This window comes from Pyrgilauda ruficollis, unplaced genomic scaffold (genome assembly GCF_017590135.1).
Source record: "Pyrgilauda ruficollis isolate IOZ18807 unplaced genomic scaffold, ASM1759013v1 scaffold35, whole genome shotgun sequence".
Classification (NCBI taxonomy): domain Eukaryota; kingdom Metazoa; phylum Chordata; class Aves; order Passeriformes; family Passeridae; genus Pyrgilauda; species Pyrgilauda ruficollis.
The window spans coordinates 7,502,118-7,526,852 of NW_024524934.1; the positions used below are offsets into that span (position 1 = coordinate 7,502,118).

A 24,735-nucleotide genomic window follows, 5' to 3' on the forward strand; every position below is an offset into this window, starting at 1 on the left:
GGAAAACAAAGGCACAAAGCCTGTTTAATTAGGATAAAAGATACTCACCCCTGCCAAATCCTCCAATCCCAGTTTAGCAGAGCATAGGGGTTGTTAGGGCTGAAAGGTCTGACTTGCTGACTTAGGTAAACGCAGTGCTCAGCAGATGAAGTCTTGCATAATTAATTGTTCTTTGTTGCATTCTTTCCAATGTAATCACTTGTAGCATTCACGCTTATAGTAATTGATGTTTGCTGTGTGCTGGGGCTTCAGGACAGCCAATTAAGGTGGTGAAGGTGGGAACTGCACAGCATCTCTGACATCTGGTTGTTGCCAACATGTGGGCTATAACTTTTTTTTTTTTCTTTTCTTTGCTTGTTTCTAGTGTCTAAAACAGTACCTGGAGCTGGCAATTCAAGAAGGTTGTGGTTCCCCTATCACATGTCCAGACATGGTATGCTTGAACCATGGGACCCTACAAGAATCAGAGGTATCTATACTTCTCCCTTTCTTTCTCTCTCTCTCTCTCTCTCTTTTTTTTTTTTTTTTAACATATATCCCCCAAATTTCTTTATCTGCATAATAATAAATGTAATAATACAATTTTTCCTCCCTTCAATTACTTTTAATGTGCTTTTGGCAAGAGGCCTGACTGACAAGAGGCCATAGAAACAAACAGATGTTTTTTCAAGGGTTTTGCTCCTTTTTCCCCTTCCTCTATGCCTTGGGGGAGAATTTCACTTGGCATCTGGACAGCCTCTGAATTACCCATGCAGGTGACTTAACCAGAATACCCAGAATTGCTGAGCCTCCATTAGACTGTCAGTTCAGTCAGATTTGATTCAACTGCAAACACTGAAATTCTTGCATCTTTCTTGAGAGCAAGAACTCAGATTGATGGTGTGTGAGGCCAGAATTTCCTTGTGTATGTTGATCTTGGGCTGCAACAACCAATTTGCAGTCCAATCTAATCATGCAGGGCTGTATAATTATATGGAAAGAAAGGTGCCTGCACAACACCAGGTAGAGGTAGGTCTTAAGAGGTGTGGAAGGTGTCTCTTGGGATACACCCAAGGGATGCTTGCTTGCCTGCTTTGTGAGGCAGGAATGTCCCTGCTGAGCCTGAGAATACAAGTAGGACAAAAAAAAAAAAAAAAAAAAACAAACAACCCAGCCCAAAAAACCAGGAAAAATAAGATGGCTAAGGGATTTTGATTAGTTTTGTGCATTCTCTCAGCATTGGAGAAATAAAATCAAGGAAAATTAGATCTCCATCCTTGAACTGAAGAAGAGAAGTTTGTCTTCAGAATTCTCTTGAGCCCTGTGCACACAGATGCCGTAACTGTGGCAGAAGGATGTAATCCTATTCAAATGCCATCAGTGACAGTGTGATTCCCGATACCAAACATTACTTTTTCTCCAGAAAAAAATTCTGGATCTGCTCTCCAGCATACATTTGAAATGTTGTGCTTAGTTGAATCAGGTCATGGGACTTTCATCTATTTTTGTTATGGCATGCAGGCATATGGTGGACCCCTTTTTTTGGCTGAATCCAGCTATTGTGAAAAGCAGCCAGCTGTTTCCCTTTCTCCTCTTTCTGCAAAGATACAGAGAGGGTGTAGCAATGTCCTTCCACCCATTGCACCAGACTGGAGGCATCTAGCCTTTATTGAAAATGTATTTTTAAAGGAAAATTACCAAATGAGAGGAAGAGTTCTGCTTTGTTCAACCAGGGTTATAATGCTGTAGGAATTAAGAAAGATGTATTTCCCTTTAGTAAAAGAGACTCCAGGGGCATTTAATAATGGACCACTGGCCTAATCCTTGGGTGTTTTTTGGGCTGACAGCAGAATGACTAAACAGCCCAAAAGTGCCTTAGTGTCCTGTGGATGACTGAATGTTCTGACACTCCCTTTTGGCAATGTGCTTGAAACACAAGCCTTCTGCTTGAATAGAAAACAAATCCCCAGCCTGGTTAAAATTACTGCTTATGTATTTTACCAAATATCTATTTCTTTAAGGAAAAAAAACCACCCAGAAAAACAGTAATGACATAAAGAATAGACTGACTCCATTCACAGTCTAAAAGAACAGTATGTAAACTACAGATTTATGTATGAACACTCTGTATTCCTTTTTCCCCCCCTCTATAAATAAAGGCTGTTCTTTGTGAAAATGTGGCCTGTTAAAGATATTTCTTGAAAAAGCAGAACCTTATCAGATGATACAGAATGTGCTTAACTAGGGCTATTGTGTGGCATGGAAGTACTATTTAGAGTTACAGTTTATTCCTTACACTCTCAAACTCCTGGTGTAAGAGTAGGAGGCTTCTCACCTCTGGGGGGGGTCTGGATTCTTTTGTCTCTGGCTTCTGCCAGGAAAAGGTTCCTCACCAGGACCATGGTGTGAGGAATGACACGTTGCCTGTACTGTGGGGAAAAACAAAAATAAAAGGTCCTTTTTTTCCTCCTCTAAGATAGCATCAATGATTTGAAAAGGTGTATTTTTCATGTCATGTTTATTTCAGACTACTCTGTGACTGCTGTTCATCAGGTACTGTTACAATTTGGAGAAAAAATAACAGTTCAAATCGTCTTTGTCATGGACACGTTGCTAAACTGGGTCCTATACTTTGGGCTAAATGCATCTCGTTATATTAGCTAAAGCAGTTGTTTTGTTTGCTTTTTTAAATGCCTTTTGCCATAGCCTGCTAAAGGGAGATAAAGGTGAATTCGGCATAATTTGAAGTGGAGGAAAACCTCTTCATTGGCTTCAGTGCATATTGGATTGAGCTTTCTTCGATAAGGAAACTGAACAATAATAACAAAGCTTATAAGCATATATAACACAGTATACCTGTGAACACAGTATAGCTATGAAAGTTCCTCTTCTTCTCCCTCTCAAGGTCCTTATTCAAGCTGTGTAACATTCCTTCAGTGCTTTCCAATGACCTGTTTGTCTTCATTTAGACAAATCAGAATTAAGCCCTGTTTATTTTCTCAGTAAAATTCTGGTCTGTCTAGTTTGGTCCTAAATTACTAGAGCTTTTTCAAAGCTCTTGCCTTGCTTCTGATTTGTGTTCCTTTTCAGTTGCTTTTGGGGGTTGGAGGGAGGGAAAAACTCTGGTTAACAATTTAAACACAGAATGGATTTTTTTCTTGTATGTCTCATGAAGAAATGAGCAAGTGTGAATAATAGGAATGTGTTTCTCTAAAACAGTTGAATATTTAATCAGTGCTTGGGGAATAAACTGCTTATTCATAGAGTATAGGAGATGTTGGGAATTAAGGCTTTACTTTCTGAGGTCCCTCTGGACCTCAGAAAAAAATGTTCCAGGTTTTTTGTTCTTAAAATGCATAAAGCGAAAAGTCATTTGAACTAGAAAATTGTACTTTTCAGTGCTTTGAAAATATGTTTTCTGAAACCGCTCTGGCTTGGGTTTCTTTTTCCTTCAACAAAATCTAGTTGAAACTGGTTTATTTCCCAGTAGTTTTTCTTTGTTTTGACAAATAGTGCATTTAAGTAGAAGGAACTGTTCCACGGAAGTGCTTGAAATCAAGTGCAATCCTAGGTCACATCTTGACCTGTTACATCTAGATAGCCGCTGCTTGTAGTGTAGCTGTCTTGTAGCAGAAATAAATGAGGGGTGGTCGTGGCAAGGCAATGGTTTTGGCTACAGACTCTCTTTCAAATAGCTGGTTACACAAAACAGGGGAAGTTCAAAAGTAGTCTTGCTAAACAAAATGTTTGCCCTTTCAAGCTCCAGTGGCACAATAAACAAAGATTACTTGGATTCCTTCCTGGAAGCAGAAGGTAGAAGGAACATCTTATGTTAATACAATTCCCTTTAAACACGCAGACTTCTTCTGTCTAGAATATTCCTGTCTCTCTTGGGAACTTGCTCCATTGATTTAATTGGACCAGTTAATATCCCTAATCTAAATAAGGGGTAATTTATCATGGTTTGAAATGATTTTGCTTGGTGTGAATCCAGTCACCAGTATAAACTATGAATCAGGGTAAATCTCCACTGCATACAGGGATTTCTACTGTAATACTTACTTGGATAATATCTAGGCAATTGTGCTTTGCTGTTTCTGATTCCTGTATTGTTCTATGGTTTATAACATCTATGCAGTGATCCATGTATACATAATCTGATTTGGATTAAAACTGTGCAGCAGTCAGTAAAGGAGGCACTGATTTGGGTTCTTAAGTTTGTCCAGAATTACCCCTTTGCACGCAGCACAGATCCTGCTCCTTGTCCCTCTGTCTGTCTAAATCTGTGATCCACACCAGTGCTAACCTGACAGAGGTTTGTCAGCACTTTGTAATGCAATGCTGAAATAGGACAGCAACCCAGATCTTAGAATTCTTAATTGCATTATATACCTAGCCAAATACAAAATCCCACTGGGACTCAGTCTAAAATATCAGTTTTATTTTTAATTTCAAAATTGGTTTACGTTTTGCTGCAGAAGAGACTGAAATGGTAAAATGAGAAGGAATGTGAGAAAATGTTGCAGGCTGACCTATCTTTTTCAGGGTCAAAAAAAAATTTTTGTTCTTCTTATTTACTTGTTTTTAAATAAAACCTAGGGGAGCAAGTGAGAGAACCTTAATTTTGTTTTTATTTGTCTCTAAATAAGAGAGGAGCTCTTTAATGGAGAACATGAATAATTTAGTATTTCATTATGACTCTAGTGAGCATGGTAGCTTGACAAAGAAAGTTGTGGGTGTAATTTCTAACAACATAGAGACTGAGCTCCCATACCCCTTTCAAAAGCAAACCAGAGGCCCTGTTAGAACCATTTTACTCCTTGCAAAAGAAGACAGCACCTCTGTGAGTGGGGCTTTGGCAGAGGTGGGCAATGCCACCCTCTGTAAATTCTTCTGCCAGTGAAGGATCTGCCCTTGCTGTCTGTCTGCTGAAGTGAGAAAGGGAGAAGCTTTTGTCCTGCTGAACTTCCCTCCCTTGGCATTATCAAAGTTTGATTCATACGGGTGTGAAAGGAAGTAAGATCTATTCAATTTGCTTGATTGCCTCCTTGCATGTCCCTTGAAAGTCTGAGAATAGGTGGAATAGTGATTTTCCCTTTCCACTGTGGTAGCCAGTATTTAAAAACAGGGGAGTTGTTCTTCCTTGGGTCCTGGTTACTGCACTGCCTGGAAAAGTTTGCTGCTGTGTACACTGAACCAAATTATTTTGAACCCTTTCAATTTCCTTTCTTTGCTCTTTTGTCTCATGTATTAGCAGGGACCCTGGTTATTGTGACACATTTCATGATATGATCTTTTTGGATGCTTGACAAGGATCCAGCTGGAGCCCTTTGTGGTAGTAAGCCTTCAGAATTTTGCTTTTGTAAATCAATATTTATACTTCAGGTGAATGCTGCTGTTCTTAGCAATAGCTCTTTTGTGTTCTTGTGCTGTGTAGCAAGAGGGTTTTAACTGCAGATATTGTTTGCAGGGTATGGAAAATCAGAAAACTTATTTCAACTCCTAACAGCCTGATAAGTCTCAGATCAAGATATTTTCAGGAGAGGAGCGTTCTTGCCTGTATTTTTTTTTTAATTAAAACCCCCAGTATTAAAACAAAAGGTCAAGTTCACCAAACTGTTGTCTAGCATTTCTTCCTACACTGAATAATTCCATGACATAGAATAAGAAAAGCCTGCTTTCTGGTATGCTCATGGTCTTCCTCTTCTGGCTCTTTGCTGTCTGCTGGATTGCTGGTTTGCTGCCTCCCCAGATTTCCATGCCCTGACCAGCCCAGAGACGTGAGTGATTGTGGAGGAGAAGAGGTGTTTGGGATGGACAGACACCCAGATGGGGCTTTAGAAGTTTTCTGGAAATGAACATTTAGACCAATGCCAAGTAGGAGGCGATAAACACCTAATCCCCTTATTGTATTTACTGCTGTCCTTCTCGATTAGGTATAAATGAGATTAAAAGTTCCCTGAGGAAAGGATTTGCTGGTTTTTTATAGGGACCTGATATTCATTTTGTTTGTTTTTTTCCCCTCAATTAAGTTTGCACACACAGCTTTCACATGGCACTGAATTCAGGCAGCAGGAATTTGTGCATTGTTTTCCTCAGGCCTGAAGAGACTAAATCTGTGAGAGGTTTTGGCTCAGCACCTCTCAGGCTCACCTGTGTGTGGGTGCCATCAGGACCTGGTCTTTCCAAGCCTGTGGGAGTCAGTGGCACAGATGATGGGCTGCATGCAGGGAGGGGGAAGCTGAGCTGTGAAGAGGGTATGTAGGAAAAAGAGTGGAGCTGAGTGGAGCCAGTGGGGAAAGCTGGCATGGTATGCTCAAGTTTTCCCCAGGAGAATGGGAAGCGGTCAGCACTGCCTCTGCTTCCTATTGAAATCTCTGTTAAGATGCATAACTCTGCTCCCACTGTAATCAAAAAGGCTGATTTTTAATACATGGGAAATTCTGGGCTCAATAGAACTGCTCTTGAAAGAACTGTTTGTTAGAAGTAAAAGCAAGTACAGAAGGACCCCAGCCAACTAAACAATCCGCTCAAGTGGCTCTTACAGCATTGAGACTCACTGTTTTAATTTAGTTGTAATGAAGGAAAATTTAAAGTTGTTGCCAGTGCTCACCCAGCTAGAGAAATGCAGATGACTCTTTTCATTTTCCAAACTATTTATATGTGAAGCTGTCCTGGGGAGGAGTGGGCAAAACTGAAATGTCATTGCTGAAATTGCTAAATTCTTTTGACCCATTTGATTTTTTTGGTGTGTGTTTTCCAAGAGTATTTCAGCTGACTTCTGATGAACAGGTGAAGAGTTTCCCAGAAAAACCTCTGTGTCTTACAGTCATATTAATCTTAAATATTAATTAATTACACCCATATGAATCTTTAAATTATTAAATCTTGACATAATTTGGATTCATTTTTGTATTACTCTGGCTTCAGTTAAATAAATGAGCCAAGTATCTGCTACAAGATACAGTTGTGTACCATCAAGTCCAATTGATTTGAGATATAAATAAAGCAATTTTGTATTTTATAATACTTTTTTTTTCCATCTGTGAAAGAAAACTTATTCACAGCATGATATTGAATATATATTGGTTTTTTGTCATTATATTTCTTCTCATGGGTGCTAAACCCAACAATTGAGAAGGACATCAAGGGCCAGTGTCCACTTCACTGAGGGCAAATTTTGCCCTTTACAATAATCTGGACTGTAGTTGGGTACTGGATGTGAGATTTGGAAACCTGTCACTTTGAAGCTGTCAGTTGTACACTGTCTCACAGTGCTTCAAATGATCAGGTCCCAGGTCTTATATTCGTCTAGGTTTATTTTCAGTAAAAGAGAAAAATATTTCCAGTGCTGGTACAATATTACAAATGGATCAGATAAAGAGAATAGTCCCGCATTCTGAATCTGACTAACACGTGACTCCTGAAGTGTCTGTGAAGTTCCCTTTAAACCCCTCCATACCCTGTATTCAGGTTTGCTTATTAGTTTTAAATAGGGCACTTGGTCTTCTTACGTAGACTGTTAATTGGAGATTAGAGCATTTAGCCTTTTAGGCTGCTGGTTTAATTACGGTAATGTGTAAAATGTATCAGCAAAGCCTGTTTGTCTGTGCCAACTAAACTTGTTAACTTCAGTCCGGTTCCCAATAGGCTGCTCCGTGTCTAAGGCAAATTCCAATAGCAATGGCATTAGCTGTCTTGGCCCAAACCCCATGAAATGAATAAAAAATGGAAACCAGACTGGCTTTCCGTTCCCGAGAGCTAAGTGCCTCTGCCATTAACTCTGGGAGACGTGAATGAAGAACCATTCATTTGAGCTGTATTCTTGTGCATGAACAGCATGCTGCAGTCTCCAGGGCTGGCAACATGTCACCCTTTGGTACACTAAACCAACATGAAATAAAACTGGGAAGCCTGAAGTAAATATGGAATCCACAGAGAAGGTTTTCGTGTGCATGGAAAGACAGACATGGGCTGAACTACTGGGTTGTGTGGCTGAAATAGTGGGGGTTAAGAACTACTTTTTTAAGTTTTGGAGAAGAAGTCAGGATGTGGAAGAATATGGTGCTGAAAGCAAGCTGGAACAAAAATGTAAATTCTGAGCCAGCTCAGAAAAGCAGGTGTGTAGAACATAGTACTTACTAACTTTTTAAAGTTTGTATTTCTAATGCTTATTTTGTGTATTTCTCATTTCAGATTGCCAGTTTGGTTCCTGTTGACCAGTTTGAGTTATACAAGAGGTTGAAGTTTGAACGAGGTGTGAAGCTTTTTGTCTCTATTACCTTCTCTTTTGTCAGTGGAGGCAGCACTGTTATATATGGCAGAGACGGAGCCTGTTGAGTGGGTTAAGGAAGAAACAGAGAAGATGTCTTTGCTTTGAAATAGTTCAAGAGCAGTCACTAGGTCTGACTGTGCTCCACAGACAGAAATTCTGTTTGAAATTCTGTTTTGCAGAATCAAAAAAGCAGCATCTTAATGAATTACCAGACTTCTTCTCAAGCTTGTGGGCAGCACTCTCAGACTGTGCCTGGGGCTCCGTTGTTCTTCTGATGGCATGCTCATCTTGGTCCTCGAGCTGGTTGTACTGCTAGACCTTGTCAAGGTGCTAGAGGCTGGTGCTGGCCAGGGCATACAGTCCTTTTACACATCCATAGGGATCTTCAGAGCTTCTAGGTTACACATACTCTGAAATGCAATGTAAATTTTTGCAAGCATCCCTGCAAAATAGCTTTGCTTACATAGAAGCCTGATGTGTGTTCATCTAGTAGAGGTTTTCTTCCCAAGGAATAGTAGGTCCCCTCATTCTTGAGGAAGGCCTAATTTGTAAAGAAGTTTAAAACTGAAGGTCTGATTGAGGCCAAGCTTTCCTGTGCCCAGATGTCACCTTTCTGCATAAGAGAGGTTCCTTGACAAGGCTGAAGAAGAAACTTGCTAGTCAGAAAGATGAGATCCCCTTCCTGGTTTTAAAGACTGTCACCAGCTCGAAAGTTTCAGCTGGAAGGTGCAGTGTTTTTCAAAGAACTCAGTGCATGGTATGTGCAGACTGGTGTGTCCCAGGCACAGTCCCACTCTGCCTGTTCTTAAACTTTCCTTGAATGACTGTATTTATGTTCTTGCTCTGCATGCCTGCTTAGATGCAGTGGATTGTGTAAGACAATGCAGAGGTCTGTAAAAATTAGGCAAAGTAATGCACTTGAAAAATTGGTCAGATAGAAGCATACATAGGTTTTTACAGAATCTCATCTGACATGAATCCTTTGAATGACCACAAAGTAGAAAAACTGCAAAATACTCAAATATGCCCCAGAGTTTATGGGCAAGTGCAGATTGTAGCTATGATTTTCAGGCACTCAGGTCAAAAAAACAAAAGAAAAAAAAATCCCAAACCTTGGCTTATTTTTTATTTCTTTCTCCTGTTTTACCACCTTCTTGTTTATTCTTAATTTCTTACCAAGTCTCTCCAGTTCATAAGCTAATCAGTGGCTTGTCTACAGTCCTAGACAATGGAAATCAGAGCTTGTTAAATCACCATATTAAAGGGTTAAGAAAAAGAGACTTTCTTGCAATACATTAATCTGTTTTATGTGAAACCTTTCTTAACTGAAGACTCTGAAACTATTGGTTTCCTGGTATCTCTTCCTCTATAACTAGCCAAAGCTGAACTCATGATCTTTTGTCCAACTCACTGTTACTTTTTTTTACTGCCTCCCACACAAAGAAGCCTGAAACTTGTCTAGTTTTTAAATCCTCGTTTCCTTTTCTTTCTTGCCTAAGTCTGACAAATCCTCTTCTACCTCTGCTATCTCTCTTCATTGTGATTCCAAGATCTGTCCTTGCTCCTTTATGATAAAACTGGTGTCCAGGCAGCAGACTTAGACATAGCCCTTTTGCCTTGCCTTTTGGCCCCAGCAATAAATCCAGCTTACTGATGTCTGGGAACAACAATTCCTGCTAGCTGAAGCTCTGACCTGGACACCCAGGACTAATCCCAGCCTTAGCCAAGACCTTTTGCCTATCCTGGATTTAGTGCTGTCCCCAAGGCTGACCTTTCTGCACTCGTCAGTGGGACTTGGCTTATTGGCTTCTGCTGGCCTGGAGCTCCAGTCTCAGACCTGAGCCTTAGCTGGCAAGGCCTGCCTGCCCTGGTCTAACACTCTTTTCTGAAACTAGCAATTGACCTCACTGATGGCATCTGCTGGGGATGAATTCTGACCCAGAATCTGTCCAGAGACTCCTTACTGATCTTCAAGTGATTGGTAGAGCCCTTCCAGACATTTTCCATTGTGAGATTAATTTTGAGGAAAATTTGGAACACCCCAAGAAGGACTTATACATCCGACAGCTGTTTCCCCCATCCTCCATCTGTGCTAGCTGTGTTAATAGAATATATTTCTTCTAATTTTCATTACTTTCTTTTTTTAATGGGCCAATAATATTGTGTGAAAACACAGTGAGAAGTTATTGGTATAGAATGGTGTATCTATAGACAATTGTTAAATTTAATAATAGATGCACTGATAATATGCTATTCTCTTGAGGGTTTTGTGTTCTTAGCATGCAAATGTGTTTTATTTAAAAGCAAGATTTTTTTGCATATCTGTAACTTCTCTGCATCCAGTCAGGGCCAAGCCACAGAGCTTCTGTGAAGCATATTTATTAGAATAACAGGAATTACTCTATGTCTGTTTAGGACGGGGTTGATGTAGTCAACAGAAGTAAAGAAACAGAGGAATGGTAAGTGGTTAGGGCACATGCATTATGTTTGTTACTAGGCTGAGTGGTAGATGAAGAGAATCTCCATTTTATGCCTGACTCAAAAGTAGTCTGTTTTAAATGGAGATTTCTGTGAAACACAGTCATAGTCTTATCCTTTCAGTGAACACCTCTTCTGAGCCAGAAATTATTTTCTTCAGTGTGCTGCATTTCCCCTGTCTGCCACCTACATCGCACCTGCTTGGTTGCATGTTTTATGAAAACTGGCCAGATCCCTGCCCAAAACTGGTGCTGTTTGGGAAGACTTTTCTCCTGAGAGTTGAGGGAGCTGTGGCTGAACTGGCTGCAGGGAAGCAGGGGGAAAGCTCAGGAGAGAAATGGCCCTAACCAAGAGATGGAGCAACTTGCCAGAGCAGGATGATAGCCTCTTTCCCTTTTTTGGCTGTGCCTTTTTAGTTTTTTCTGGTTTCGCTTGTACTCCATGGTAAACCAAACAGTATGAGACAGCATGGATTGCAAAACACCATCTGTAGGTTCTTTGTAAAATGGAGGAAGTGGGAGAGGAGGGACTTTCATCTCTTGCTTTACATCTTGCTGCAACAAATTTGTAAAAAACAGGTTTACAACCCCACTCCCCTCCTCCCAATGATGTCAAAACCAGACATTCTGTCTTTCACCCAAACACAGAATAGGGGAATTTAGGTTTCGAAAGGTGAATTTTCAACAAGAAACATGCAGAACCTATTGTGTGAAGGATTAAATGCAATAGCAAGTACTAGGCCGTAGTCTTATTCAATTCAAGGTTTCTTTTAAGAGACACCAAAGGAACCTAGAGAAATAAAAATTTCTCAGTCAGGACATGAGCTTTTAAAAGTATGTAAATACAAAAAGTTATTTTATTTGCTGTGGCTCTCTTCTTCATACTAATGAAGCTGAGAACTAATTTGTTTTTACTTTCATTCAGTAGAAAGCAAAATGTTTGTTTTGGGAGGCAAAGAAATGTGTGCAAGACAGTAAGAGAAAAAAGTGCAACTAGATCCATGAAATGGCTGAAGGTAGATGGTGCAGGTGTTTTGCTGTCACTGCCTAAATTATATGTGACAGGCTTTGCATGGAAATAGAAATTCTGTACATCTGTTGGAGCTCTCTGACACAGACTCGGAAATTACCTGAAGTCAGAGCACTGTGTACCTGTGTGTCCTGCAGCCAGCAGAGAAGATGAACATCCATATGTGCTTTCAGCAAAATTTTCCAGAGAACAGATATATATGAGGTCCTTGTGCAGCTTTTTGTTTCAAGTGGGACAACTAATTTTATCTGCTGGAGGTACCTTGTAATGCCTTTTGCCATCTCACAATCAGGATTTCCATTGACTTCAGAGACATCCCTTCCATGTATTTATTTTCAGTGATGGTACCAGAGGGCTCCCAGGGAAGGAGGAGGGATAAGGTAGCTCCTGCAGGTGTGACAGCCCTTTTCTGGGGAGATTCCGCAGGGTGTGAGTGTTCAGCTTCACCTCATGGAATTCAGCAGCAAAATGACCAACAGTGAATGTGTCCCAGTGAAAGCTGGGCTTTTGTTGCAAATTCCTTGAATAAAGACTGGGAAGTGAGAGAGAGGATCAACATTTATCATTCTCTGCTGTGTGGTGATGACTGTAACAGTGTCTACACCCTGAATCTTGACACCTGTAATAATCTGATACCAAACAAATAGTAATGATATGATACAGTAAATATTAACTGCAGTTTATAGATAAAGGAGAGTAAATAAGGCATGGAAAGTGACTTGACATTAATTTAATTACAGTCCTTCTGCTGTTTACATGGAAGTTACTGCCTGGCTTGCACATGTCAAAGACTTGCAGTTGCCTAGTGCTACAAAAGACATGTGCTTCTCAGCAAGCAGCAGTTAGGTTCATATTTTGAACCTCCCTGTAAAAAGGGAAGGAACGCATTCTGTGTAGTGTATTTCTATTATTGCAATGCTTTCAGTGCAACTGCTTAGCAGAGGACAAATGCAGACCTGCCTAAAGAAGATCAGGCCCAAATGCCCATGGGCTGGGTGTGTAGCGCTTTGGATTCCACACCCTTGTGCAGAATTGGGTGCTGTATACCTAGACACATGTCACTGGAAGAAGAAGGGGACTGTATAAAGAGTTTTATTTCTCTGTTGCTTTTCAGAAGTCCACTTGGACCCCCAGAGGACATGGTGCCCTACAGCCGACTGCCAAACAGTGTGCCACATTGCACCGAGTGAGTCGGGAGCACCGGTGCCAGTGGAGTGCCCCGCCTGCCACCTGACCTTCTGCTCCTCCTGCAAGGAGCCATGGCACGGGCAGCACCAGTGCCAGGAAAAGCAAACGACCCCGGTACCGACCGAGCAGGGGTAAGATGGGCATCCATGATGGCCGTGCCGTCTTTTGGTGTCGGGTTCATGGAGCAACTTCCCTCTAGGTCCACAGCTTCACCTCGGAGACTGTCCGTATCTCCTGGTGTTTCCTAAATACAATTCCAGTCTAAATATTACTTTAAATGCTAAATTTTGGTTTTTTAATACTTAATATTATCTGTGTACTTTTCTAGCTTGGGTTGCAACTGACACTTCTAAAAGGTGAAGCCCTCCAGGACTTTAAATCTGCTTAAAGGCTTTGTTCACATGCTAGAATTATGACCTGTGCCCATACCAAAAATCCAATATACCAATATTGCAGGATCCAAATTTTGCTTATACTGTGGTTAAGAAATCACCCCTGCTTAATATTTACAGAATCTCTGCATAGAAAAACCTTAACTCTACACAGTGTAAATTGCACTTGGAGTGAGAAGCCTTATTTTGCTCATTTTCCTTAACTGCAGACAACCTACAGATCAGGTTGTAAAAATCATTAATCTATAGAAGAGAGGCTTTTGTGTTTAAATTATGTCATGTCTTTGGCTATCCATCTTTGTTTTCAGAATTAGGTTATGTTGAGTCATGTTTTCAAAGTTTTCTATCCTTTTTTTTCAATAAATGAAAGACTTAAGACCTAGAGCATTCTGCTTGCTAGAGAATCAATGGAATAGGAGTTGCCAAAAAACTCTTGCTATGATTTTTCTTTTCTAGGTGTGATCTCTGGCTATGGTGGAATTTAAGCCTATTTTATTCAGACAAGGAGGATTCAGACAAGGATTATGAGTTGCATAATCCAGTCCTGTTAAATGAATTGTGCGAGGTCTCTGTAACAAAGTCCTAACTTTTAATGCTATAGGTAATTAATTGTGGGTGTAGTGAGTGCTGGTTTTATATAGCATAAAGGAACAAAGCAAGGGATTTTCACTTTTATGTGATATTAATAGTCTTACACCTAGTAGTGAGTATACTTCAATGTATTGTACTGAATACAAGAAGCTTTACACACTGTGTGTGTTAGGACAACAACATTAGATGCTCCGAAAAATAAGCACAATACACGTCAGGCAGTGGACCTGAATACCAACAATTATGTTCACATCTCACTCTCATGTTCTCTTACTTTTCTAGATTCCTTATTGGAGCAGAAACTGAGGCACCGATTAAGCAGTGCCCAGTTTGTCGAATTTATATTGAGCGAAATGAGGGCTGTGCTCAGATGATGTGCAAGAACTGCAAGCACACATTTTGCTGGTATTGTCTACAGAACTTGGATGTAAGTGCCACAAAAAAAACACCAGGATAATGAATAATGGGGTTAAGGGTTAGTCTGAGGCCCTGTGCAAGCTCTTTTTAGTTCATTGCTGTCCTAGTGAATTTCTTGGCTCAATTCAGCTTCTGACTCAGTTGCTTTCTCTTCTTTCACCCAGTCCTTTTATTTATATCAGTACAGTTTTTTTATTTCTTCCATAAACAGTTATGGCCACGTCTGTGGGTTCCATGTTAGTTCTTTGAGGGAAATGGGACTAACATAGTGCTTTCTGGAGGTTTGTTCCAGCAATACCTTGCTCCAATTCCCTCTTCCTAAACACAGTTTGGTTGAGAGTGAGGGAAATAGATGTCTTCCACCTGTTTCAACAGCAGAGGACTTAGCCTGTCTAAAAAATGGTATGGTACTGGGTGAAGGGGTTGTTCCATGGTATGGTGGCTAGGGAGGACTAGGTCTCCGTTACTAGTCCATCTCTAGTGCCGTGTTTGCTGAAGAGAATGATTGGCTATTAGGCTTGAGGATAAAAATGTTGGATCATGAGCGCAGATTGTGAAGTGCATGTTGCTAGTTACTTCTCAAAGGTGGCAAACCAGTCTCAACTTGTGTGGACTTCAAGTATCCTAGCAGCATGAGTCCTGGAGGTAATGCACTTGTATGTATGGCAGCTTGCCCTTTTGGCACAGTCATCAGTAACAGCTGTGGGAGCGTGAAAAGGACTTTACCAGCACTTGAAATAAAATGTTATGTGCTGCATGGCTTTTCTTGTCTTTTTTGTACTCCACAGCCAGCAAACAATGAGACTTCCTCAGTCTTCGTCCTTTACTCAGCACGCTAAACAGGTTTCCCTTAGTGTTATGTCCCCGTTCTGTGTGGGTGAACGTGCTTTTTCAACATGAGTCTTAGGGCTTGCCTCAGAGTACAAGCAGTACACAGTGATTGCTTAACACTGTGCTGAACCAGAAGAGTGTCACATTCTTGCAGACTCTGCAGACATGCCCTTATCGAGTTTTTGCCAGTTCAAAGGGAGAAAGAGAGAAAGAAACTGTAGCTGTGTGATTCAAATGTAGTTCTTCTGAATGTGTAGGGGTTACAGGAGCTCCAGGCGTAGATGAAGGTAATACCTGCAAAGCCAGAGAGCAGAGCTGAAAAATGAAAGGGGAAGCAGCATCAGGTTACAGTAAAGTGGTTTAGGGAGGGTAATGCAGGGCATGAGTCACCTTCTGAAGAAAAGAATGGATAGTTTAATAAGTATTAATGATAAAAGAGAAATTAAACAGGATTTTTGTACTTTTTATGTTTTCCTGTTAAGTCTAAGAAGAGAATTACTGTGAAGTAGGTACAGCAGGAGAACAGAAGGTAAAATACTTCAGGAAGATGATTCCTCACATTGCTAGTTTTCAGAAATGCCTGTTGTTTCCATTTCCCTTTATCATCACCAAATTATAGACCAGGTACTTGTGCAATTAGGTTAAACTCATCTGCTTATGCTTTTTAGAAGTGGAGGAGGAAAAATGCTGTATGATAGCTCAGGCTCCAAACATATGCCAATTTCTGAAACTGCAAGAAGTTACTCTAGGTAATTATTTGGAAGACAGGTGAACTTGTCTGCTGGCAGCTGTCAGTTTCAAAGCAGTGCCAGGAAGGTTGTGTTTCCACTCTGGTCTTGAACTTCTCCCTGCAGTTCTGTAACCTGCTCTTACAGCTTCTCCTTTTGTTTTTCAGAATGATATTTTCTTACGGCATTACGACAGAGGCCCTTGCAGAAACAAGCTGGGCCACTCACGGGCTTCAGTGATGTGGAACAGAACACAGGTGTGTTCCTAGCCAGCTGGGCAGAGCTCTCATGCATGCATGAACCAAAGAGATTTTAGCCTTCAGAGAAGAACCAAGATGATTATTTTCATATTTTCAGCTTTTTTTTGGTGACCTGTGCTATGTTTATGCATGCACATGCATATTTCATTTTCCATACTATCTAAATATGTATTTTTCACCACCCTGTCTTTCAGGTTGTGGGGATCCTCGTTGGACTAGGTATCATAGCGTTGGTGACCTCCCCCTTGCTGCTTGTGGCATCTCCATGCATCATCTGTTGCATTTGCAAATCTTGCCGGAGCAAAAAGAAAAAACCCAGCCTGCCGACAACCTAAAACTCTGTGTCTGTTTGAGTCTCCATCTGTACAGCATATGTATGTGACAGAGCACAATGGTTGTGTTTTGGTGCCATACCTACCAGATAATGCTCCCTTTTTTTTGCCAGTTCTTGGGATAAGTGCCTATTCTTTACAGGCTACTCTGTCACTAACAAGTCCAGATTATTGTGCAGTACATACAGTGTAGGTTTTTGCTTCCTGAGTAGGAAAACAGGACACCATTCAGTCCATATGATCTACCATTCAGGACTGATAGAACATTCCCATGTTCCAGCAGCTGCACATGACTTGATCCTGCTGCATTACTCTGTCTTTGCAGATTCAGTCATTACTGTCGTGCTTGCTGTTGGTTCTTGGTGACACTCAGATTTCTCAGAAAGTTTTGGGTCTTTTGTGAAAGAGGGAGAGGGAAAAGCCTGATTGGGTTCTTCTGTCTGATAGCTTGTGTCCAGTTAAATGTAACAAACCATTGAGAAAAATTTGTTGGGTAGTTTCCTGTCAATTGGCTGCCATGGCATTTCTTTCAACATTGAAATCCATTTGATTTTTATCATTGATCTCAACTACAGGAGTAAAAAAACAACAAAACTGTATCTAAGATAGGGATCTCTTTTGAGAGACTGGACTACCTTGAGAAAGTTGCTATTTTTCTCACATCAAACATGACATATCTACCATGAAATATTGGGAATATGCATATTTCCCTATCATTGGGCATGCCTTTAGTCAATACCCTGGGTGTAGCCAACTTCACAGTGAAGGTAATATTGTAAGAAAGACTGTGATGCAATTCCCATTTTGTGCAGAGCGTTGAGATCCTGGTTGAGTGTGTGCAGAGTGGCGGCATGGGCGCAGATATACCAAGTACCTATGGGCAATCAGTGTATTTTTTTTAACAGTTTACATGGGTTGGCAGCAAGAGCCCTGTTAAAAAGTTACTGAAACCAGACTAAGCCAAGCCCTTCTTCAAAACCTTATGGACCTGCTGAAGGGAATACTTGAGAAATGCTGTGTAAATGTGACCTCCGTCCATTGGTGGGTATTTCTTTTGTCCTGCTCAAGGTTAACAAACTCTGTTACTGATATTTTTTAGTTACTCTAAATCTGGAAGGCTGTCAGTTAATAAGTGCTTCATTTTAATTTGGTGCCTCACCGTCAAACCAATTCAAACCCTGATATCAGTTACACCTGTATAAGTTCACTGAAAGCTCACTGAAGAGCTGGAATTACTGCAGCTCTTCAGTCAGGAGTAGCTGAGATCAGACTCTACTCCCTGGAGTTTATTTCCTTAATGGATGGTGCTCCTCATAACCGGGGCCGGTGGCGCTTTTGTTCTGGACTCCCGTCTGTGCATTCTATATCTGTGGGAACAGATTCAAGTTTGCACTGTATAATTGGTTGTAATTCCAAACCCCTTTCCATAAGGGCTGCAAGGTTTGAAGGAGATGCTCAGCCCGAGCGTGGTGTCGGGCTCGCGCTCCGCCCGGCTGCTCCTCTCCGAGCACACGGCGCGGGTCAGCGGGGAGTGCTGCGAGGCTGCTGTGAGTGCTGTCTGCTTGTGGTGTTTGGCCGAGCCTCAGGAACTTTGCCTTCTTGGCAGCTGTAAATGTGACCTTTTTTCTGTTTAACTTCGCTCTCTGGTTACTGTAACAAAAGTGGCAGGATTTCTTCTTTTGAGAAAGTGTAGTCTGTTGAGCAGACTAGCAAGGACAGAGGCCTTAAATGATACTGTCTGTTTTACTTTTTAATTGATTTCTTTTATAAATACTGTCTGACTTTGCTACCAGTTGTGGCTGGAGGGCAGGCAGTGCTCGCCAGTGTGAAAGGCTGTATTTATTCTTCATCCTCAGCTTTGAAGGGAAGCAGAACGGTAGACAGTACATTCTAAATACAAAGTGCAATGCAGGCAACTGCCATTTATAATAAATAAAGAATGTTTTCTGTATGTGTTTTCTTGAAGAGCACTAATGGTAGTGCTTTGGGGTACTTGTGACAGATTAAAGTGTCCAGCCCTTGGCTTTGCACTATTTTTCTACCTACGTTTTTATGGCACTGCTGTCATTTCCATTTTATTTATGAACTTGAAGTTGCAAGTCTTACTTTAACAAAGTCTCAAGGACAAAGATGTAGGAACTGTATAGTCTGTTTAACCATAACCAGCATTGCAATGTACCAATATCCTTTGCATGTAAAAATGTGAGCATTTCTCATGTTTTGTGATCTTACCCATGACTGATGCATCTTTTGCTCGTCTGATTTCTTTCCTTGTCCTCTTCCTCCTTCTGTTGGCCTGTTTTTGCTAAATGCCTATTGGAATGAGGGTGGCAGATTTTTTTTCATTAATACTGTTGTGTTAATGAAACTGTCAGGTTCTCCCTCTGCTAAAGAAATGCGGCTGAAGGCAGCTCTCTTGCACCAGTTTAAGTGCCTGGTGGGCGTACCAAAACTGGTATAAATTAATCATGCAGGAGTTAACACAGCCTGGCATCTAAGAAATCTAGATGTGTATTGGTAGCCCAGGCTTTTGCTGGAAGTCTTTACACAAAAACTGGATAAGGAGAACACGAGCTACAGGCACCCCTTCCTTTGGCTGTGTAGGTGCAACAAATGGACCAAGAAAGAAGCTCTAGACATCTTAAGAGCTTAAAATTAAAGCTTTGCAACAATTATTTTTTTTTAAAGGCCATGTTCAGTACTCCACGTGTCCTGGCTTTTCATTGCATGGGAATACTTGAGCATGTGCATTAAGTAGACCCTGGCCTGGCCGAGTCAAGCATTACCTGCGCTGAAGTGCTGGGAGGAGGAAAGCCCTGTTGCTTTGTTTTCCAGAAGGCAGCTATTTTGCACCAACTGGCTAAGCTCACAGAGTTTTCAGAGAAACATTTTAGCAGGAATCTTTTTACAGTGTTGGCTTTTGCTTTTGTGTTGCTTTGGTTTGTTTGCTAATTTTGTAAGAAACATTAAAGTCACTTTAAAAAGATTTATTGAAAGCATGACAAATAATACTAGTAATAATTAGGGAGAACGAAAAAAGACAGGACTCTGACTACATCTGACTCTTCTTAATCAAGATATCTGTAAATCCACTCTCCTGAACTCCCTCTGAGGGATGCAGTTGGTGCACATCACCAGCTACCAGGCTTCACTGCTCTTCCCATCTCTCTTCTTGCCCCTGTGGTGTGGGGGCAGCAGCCAGGGGAGAGCTTAGGGCTGTGGCAGTGCAGGTACCACACAGGAGCAGTTGCCCACCCTGGACTCATCACCAGTTTGTTCTTGGGCCTTTAACCACTGAGAGACACCTTGGGGATTTGGGGCCTTTAATGTTACATGGAGAGCTTTCACAGATGTCTCTCTTGGAGAACAGAACTGGAAAGTACTCCATTCCTTCTGAACCAGGAGTGTTCAGACCTAGTGAAAATTGGGCTCTAGGTGTTAAAAGGTCAGTTCCTAAACTTAAGAGAGCGCTGCTAGAAATCTGGATCTGTACTGCATCTGGCCACAAATCTCCATGGACACATATCACATCATTTCCCATCAGTCACTGGATATGTGTCAAATACAGCTGAAGATCCCATTTGGCATTCCATGTTCTTGTATTAAAATGAACATGATGCTACCTGCTCCCAAATCCATCTCTTAATAGAAAGAAGATTTTTGTCATGCTGCAGCATAAGTGCATCTCTGTAGTATTTATTCCAGAGCTATACTGGGTGCTCAGTACTGCCCTTCAGTAGGTGATGGTTTATTTTTGGTGCATGGGGTTACTTACCCCAAAGAAGGGCAGAAGGGGCAACAATAATGAATGTTTCTCAATGCTTTAATGATGCTAAATGCTACATCTTGTTGTCTGTCCAGTAGCAGAGCATGAAGTCCAAAGATATGTTTAAAATGTACACAAAGTTTACTTGAATGAACTAAGAGAAACTGGACATTGCCTCCATATTTGCATGAAGAAATAAATACAAGTGGACAGGTACAACTGCATTTCCACAATGGAACAATAAAATCAACTTTTGGCCACTCCATTTTTTGGTACCACAATGGGTGGTTGTGCTGTAGTGCCTGCTGCTTTAAAATTTTGAAATCTGTTTTGCACTGTAATCTCCTTCTCCCAGTCATTCTTTCTCAAACTAATTCCTTTTATGATCTTATTTTTCATCCTGTATTTCAGGCCAAAGAGTCTTAGAGCAAAGCTAGTAGATTTCTTTGTATGAGGATAAAAATCTTCCAGTCATTTTCTCCCAGGTTTTAAAAAGAAATTTGATGCTGAGTTACCTGACCAAAGTTAGAAATTCCAGATTTGGCTTGTTTAGAAAAACTTATTGAGACTTAAGAAGTTCTCTTGTAACATCTAAATAAGGGCTGCTTTGTTAGAGCTCATAGATAAGGGAGCCATACAGCTTTTGATCTTCACAGAAGAGATGCTTCTGTTGTTAAGCAGACTTCTTTGGAAATGTACTGGGGGAAAAAAAACCCCAAACCCCTACATCCTGTATGCATATTTTTATTATATAAATCAAAAATATTTATTTTGTGTAGATTCATAATTTAAGAATTCAAACTCTCTGGAGGCTTTCTAGGGTATACTTACCCAGGAAGATAATCTTACACATATGCTGAGGCAGTTGAACAGAGTGTGCTAGTTATAAAACAGTTGTCAGACATCTTTCACACATGAGTGTGTAGGATGAGATCATAATTTACGTGGCTCAAAATAAAGATGTGAAAATTTACCTTTCCTGGAACAGCAAGAGTTGGTTCTTCTGCAGTCTTCTGGAAGGTTAACTCACTGCTAAGACTCTGGAGAACTTCAGTCTCATTTTAATTTGTCCTCTAGTTAGCAAAGTAATGAAGTGAGAGCTGAATGATGTTGCTGAACAGGAAGCCCAAAGGTCTGTCTTGTGTCATGACACTCAAGTTTCTCATAACCAATGTGGTTTTATAATTTATTATTATAATTTATGCAATGCAAATATAATTTATAATTAATAATTATGAAATACTAAGGATGAAGTATCATTACCTTTATCATATGATATTTATTTTAATTGCATTCATACTGGAAGGCTTTTTTCTTCTGCTTCCCATAGAGAAGGTCATGGTGTACCTGCAAAGTAAATTTGTATGATACGGTGCAGTCCACAGTAAATGTTTCCTACTATTTTGTAGTTATATCAGAGGTTTTTTTGTGATCCCTCAAGTTAGTTCTTTGAATCCAGCAAATCTCTGTTGTTTGGAAAGGAAATTTCCTAGCAATGAATTTTATTGACCATTGCAATCTGAGCTATAAAAGGTGATAATGATTGACAAGATCCACCAGCTCTTTCGAGGACACAACCGCATTCTTCTCCCTTCTTCCAAAGAAACTTTATCTTTTCTTGGATGAAAATTAAGGATGTCAGTAATTTGCTTATGCCTTCTGGATGTCCAGACAGAACTGCAGCTTCTGGTGGCCATGTGCCGGGAGATCCCAGACAGGTTGAATGTGCAATGCTGCAGCATGTGTGCAGTGAGTTTCAAGAAGGTACCTGAGCTTTACGGCTTCCTGGGGCCCGTGCAGGATGTGGTGGATGTGGTGCACGAGGGACTCGGCCAATTGAGCCTTCAAGTGTCACCAGCTCACAGAAGCTTCAGTTCACATGAGCTATTTGAAGCTCAGCTGGTCTGATCATTTACTATTACCTAATGAGCAAGGCTTGGGAATGAAAAGAAGCAGAACTGTTCCGTACGTTGGTATTGGCATCACAGGCACCGAGGGTCACTGTGTGAGAGCTCTTTTGACTGCCCCAGCATTGCTTATTTCTGAAAAAAAGCCTGTGTTTTAAATGTGTGCACTTGGAAGTGTCCAGGTCTGACACTGGGTGTGTTTGTGTGTGTGGCATGAACCAGCAGCGGCCACAGACCCCTGTCCTGCCCCTCGCAGATTTTACATTCTGTTTATCTGGTTTTTTGGGCTTTTTCTTTTCCTCCAGGTAATACACTTTCTTCACCACTTTTCTTCTGGTGAAGGGCAAAAGGGTTTGATCTTTGTAAGATTTGTTAAAATATTTTTGTGTTTATAAAAAGAAAGCTGACATGTATAAAGAAATAAGTGCTTTTGTAAATTTTTTTTTGTGGTATGATTCAGCATTTAAATGTTTTACAGATGCAGTTTTTTGCACTCTCTCTCTGCATATATTCACAAAAATTATATTTATTTTCTGTCTTTAAGGTTTACTTTGGGGTTTTTTTTTCTTCTGATGTTATAAAATGCAATATGTACAACATTAAAAAATCAGTGTAAAGACATTGTCTCATTTTCTTGTAATCTTCAACTGCATTTAAAAAGATAGCATAGAAAATTTATGGAAAGAATTTGAATACATCAGATGTGCTTAATGGAAATTTTGAGGATAAAATAAGGTAAAAAAGCTGGGATTAAGAGTTTTGACTGTTATTTACTTTCTCAAGAATAATTGACATTTAAATCCTTTTAAAGAGTATGGGGCAGACTCTGGATTAGCCCTGGGAGCTGCTGCAATGGTGTGCAGACAGCGGTGGTGTTTGCTCTCCATAGGTGGGATGCAGGATTACTAAAGATCTGTTCCCCTGCAAAGTCTGGTGGAGACTCTGGCTTGGGAGCTACCAGGAGCTGGAGCTACCCCAGGAAGTGGATGTGGGTTGTGTGGCAGGCTGCACAAAGCAAAGTCTGCTGCTTCAGAGCCCCCTTTCTCTTCACTGCTCCCTCAGCCCTGCCTCTCCTTGCAGCAGAATGGGGCCTCCTGCTCTGAGTTTCCAAAGGATCTGATGGGAGGTTACATCCTGCTGTGCACTTTCAGACATCCATGCTCCTTATAAACTCCCACATCCTGCAGTGCTTACAAGAGACAATCACAGCTGTGGTTCCAAGCATCACACAGGAAGGCGATGTTTACCGTTAAATATTTCTAGCTTAGCTACAATTACTCAGCATCTGAAGGTAGGATTTTCCAACTGGCTGACACATCTTTGAAACCCTGTGTGTCATCTCTGGGGCTTTTCACCTGAATACATTATCTGAAAGGTCTGGATAGTTTTGCCTCAGAGAACATGTTTTCAGGATGGAGGTTGAGGAGAATACCACCATTGTCACTTCCAGCTCAAATTTTGGTCATGAATGTACATTTTTTCCCCCCACTAGTTTGCTTAGAGTAAATTCAGCACTGATATTATTCCACTTAAACACAGTAATTTTTTAAAACTTTTTTTTAAAATGTGTGTGTGTGTGTGTGTGTGTGTGTGTGTTCAAAGCTCTGCTCTTGTGCAACAAAGCAGGAGTAACTTACCAGTCCACGCATTAACAAAGGTGATGACTTGCAGCAGACTGAAGGTGTACAGCACGGCACTTTTCCTTCAGAGGATCTTGCTGATTGCTGAGAAACCAGCTTTCTGATGGGAATGTGTCCATTCTGTCAGACTTGTGATGGGCACCAGCTGCTGGCAGCCAGTGTGCCTGGTACCCTGCCAGCCTACCAGCTGCCAGTGGTGGGCAAACTGCCTGGCTTCCCACCTGGTAGACGAGTGAACTGCCAGCTCCTCACCTGCAACTTTGAAGAAAACACCAACAAAGCTTTTCCAAGAAAAAGATACACATTTCTGAATTTCCAATATTTAAAGTTCCAAATCAGACTAGTCTAAGCAACCCAAACATCTTCTGGCCAAGAAAATAAAAACAAACTAAATGGATTCAGATTTTATTTGATCGCAGCTTCAAGGTGCAATTTCCCCTCCCAGCTCCTGCACTTGTCATGAAGATTAGTTTTCTTCAAAAGCTTTTTATTTCAGAGTTATTTGTAACCAAATCCCTCAATTTTGATCTTTCCATGTTTTTTGAGATTAACATAAGATGTCATTTACCTTCTTAACCTCTGTGTGTGCACATCCATCCACTCACACCCACTTCTACACTACCCACAGTTTGATCCATCCTTCCAGTTTGACAAACACAACCCACATCATCCTCTTAAAACACCTTTCCTGGTCTCCCATTTTTGCTCTGGGGTGATCCTGTGGGTGGTGCCGCCCACCCCATCATCATTCTGTCACGTTTTCCTGTGGGGCCCGTGACTCCTCCTGGGAATCCTGCCTCCTCTGTAGGCAGCGCTGGCCTGCCTCTCAGAAGCATTGCCCTTGCAAATACCTTTCCCAATGTCCTTTGATCCTGGTGCCTTCCCGGCAGCTCCTTTCTCTTTCAAGTTCTACAGCTTTTCC

The 24,735-nt window shown here is 41.0% G+C and overlaps 1 protein-coding gene across 1 annotated transcript in view; it reads left to right on the forward strand.

Moving 5' to 3' along the window:
- The window catches only part of RNF144B (ring finger protein 144B), a 52,581-nt gene extending 29,696 nt beyond the window's left edge, over nucleotides 1-22,885 (forward strand). Inside the window, exons 3-9 of the mRNA XM_041475404.1 lie at nucleotides 365-469; nucleotides 8,176-8,236; nucleotides 12,876-13,080; nucleotides 14,215-14,359; nucleotides 16,076-16,165; nucleotides 16,363-16,542; nucleotides 17,406-22,885. Of these exons, the coding sequence (XP_041331338.1) occupies nucleotides 365-469; nucleotides 8,176-8,236; nucleotides 12,876-13,080; nucleotides 14,215-14,359; nucleotides 16,076-16,165; nucleotides 16,363-16,503 (747 nt within the window). The 3' untranslated portion in view covers nucleotides 16,504-16,542; nucleotides 17,406-22,885. The remainder of the gene's footprint in view (nucleotides 1-364; nucleotides 470-8,175; nucleotides 8,237-12,875; nucleotides 13,081-14,214; nucleotides 14,360-16,075; nucleotides 16,166-16,362; nucleotides 16,543-17,405) is intronic.
- The last annotated feature ends 1,850 nt before the right edge of the window (nucleotides 22,886-24,735 follow it).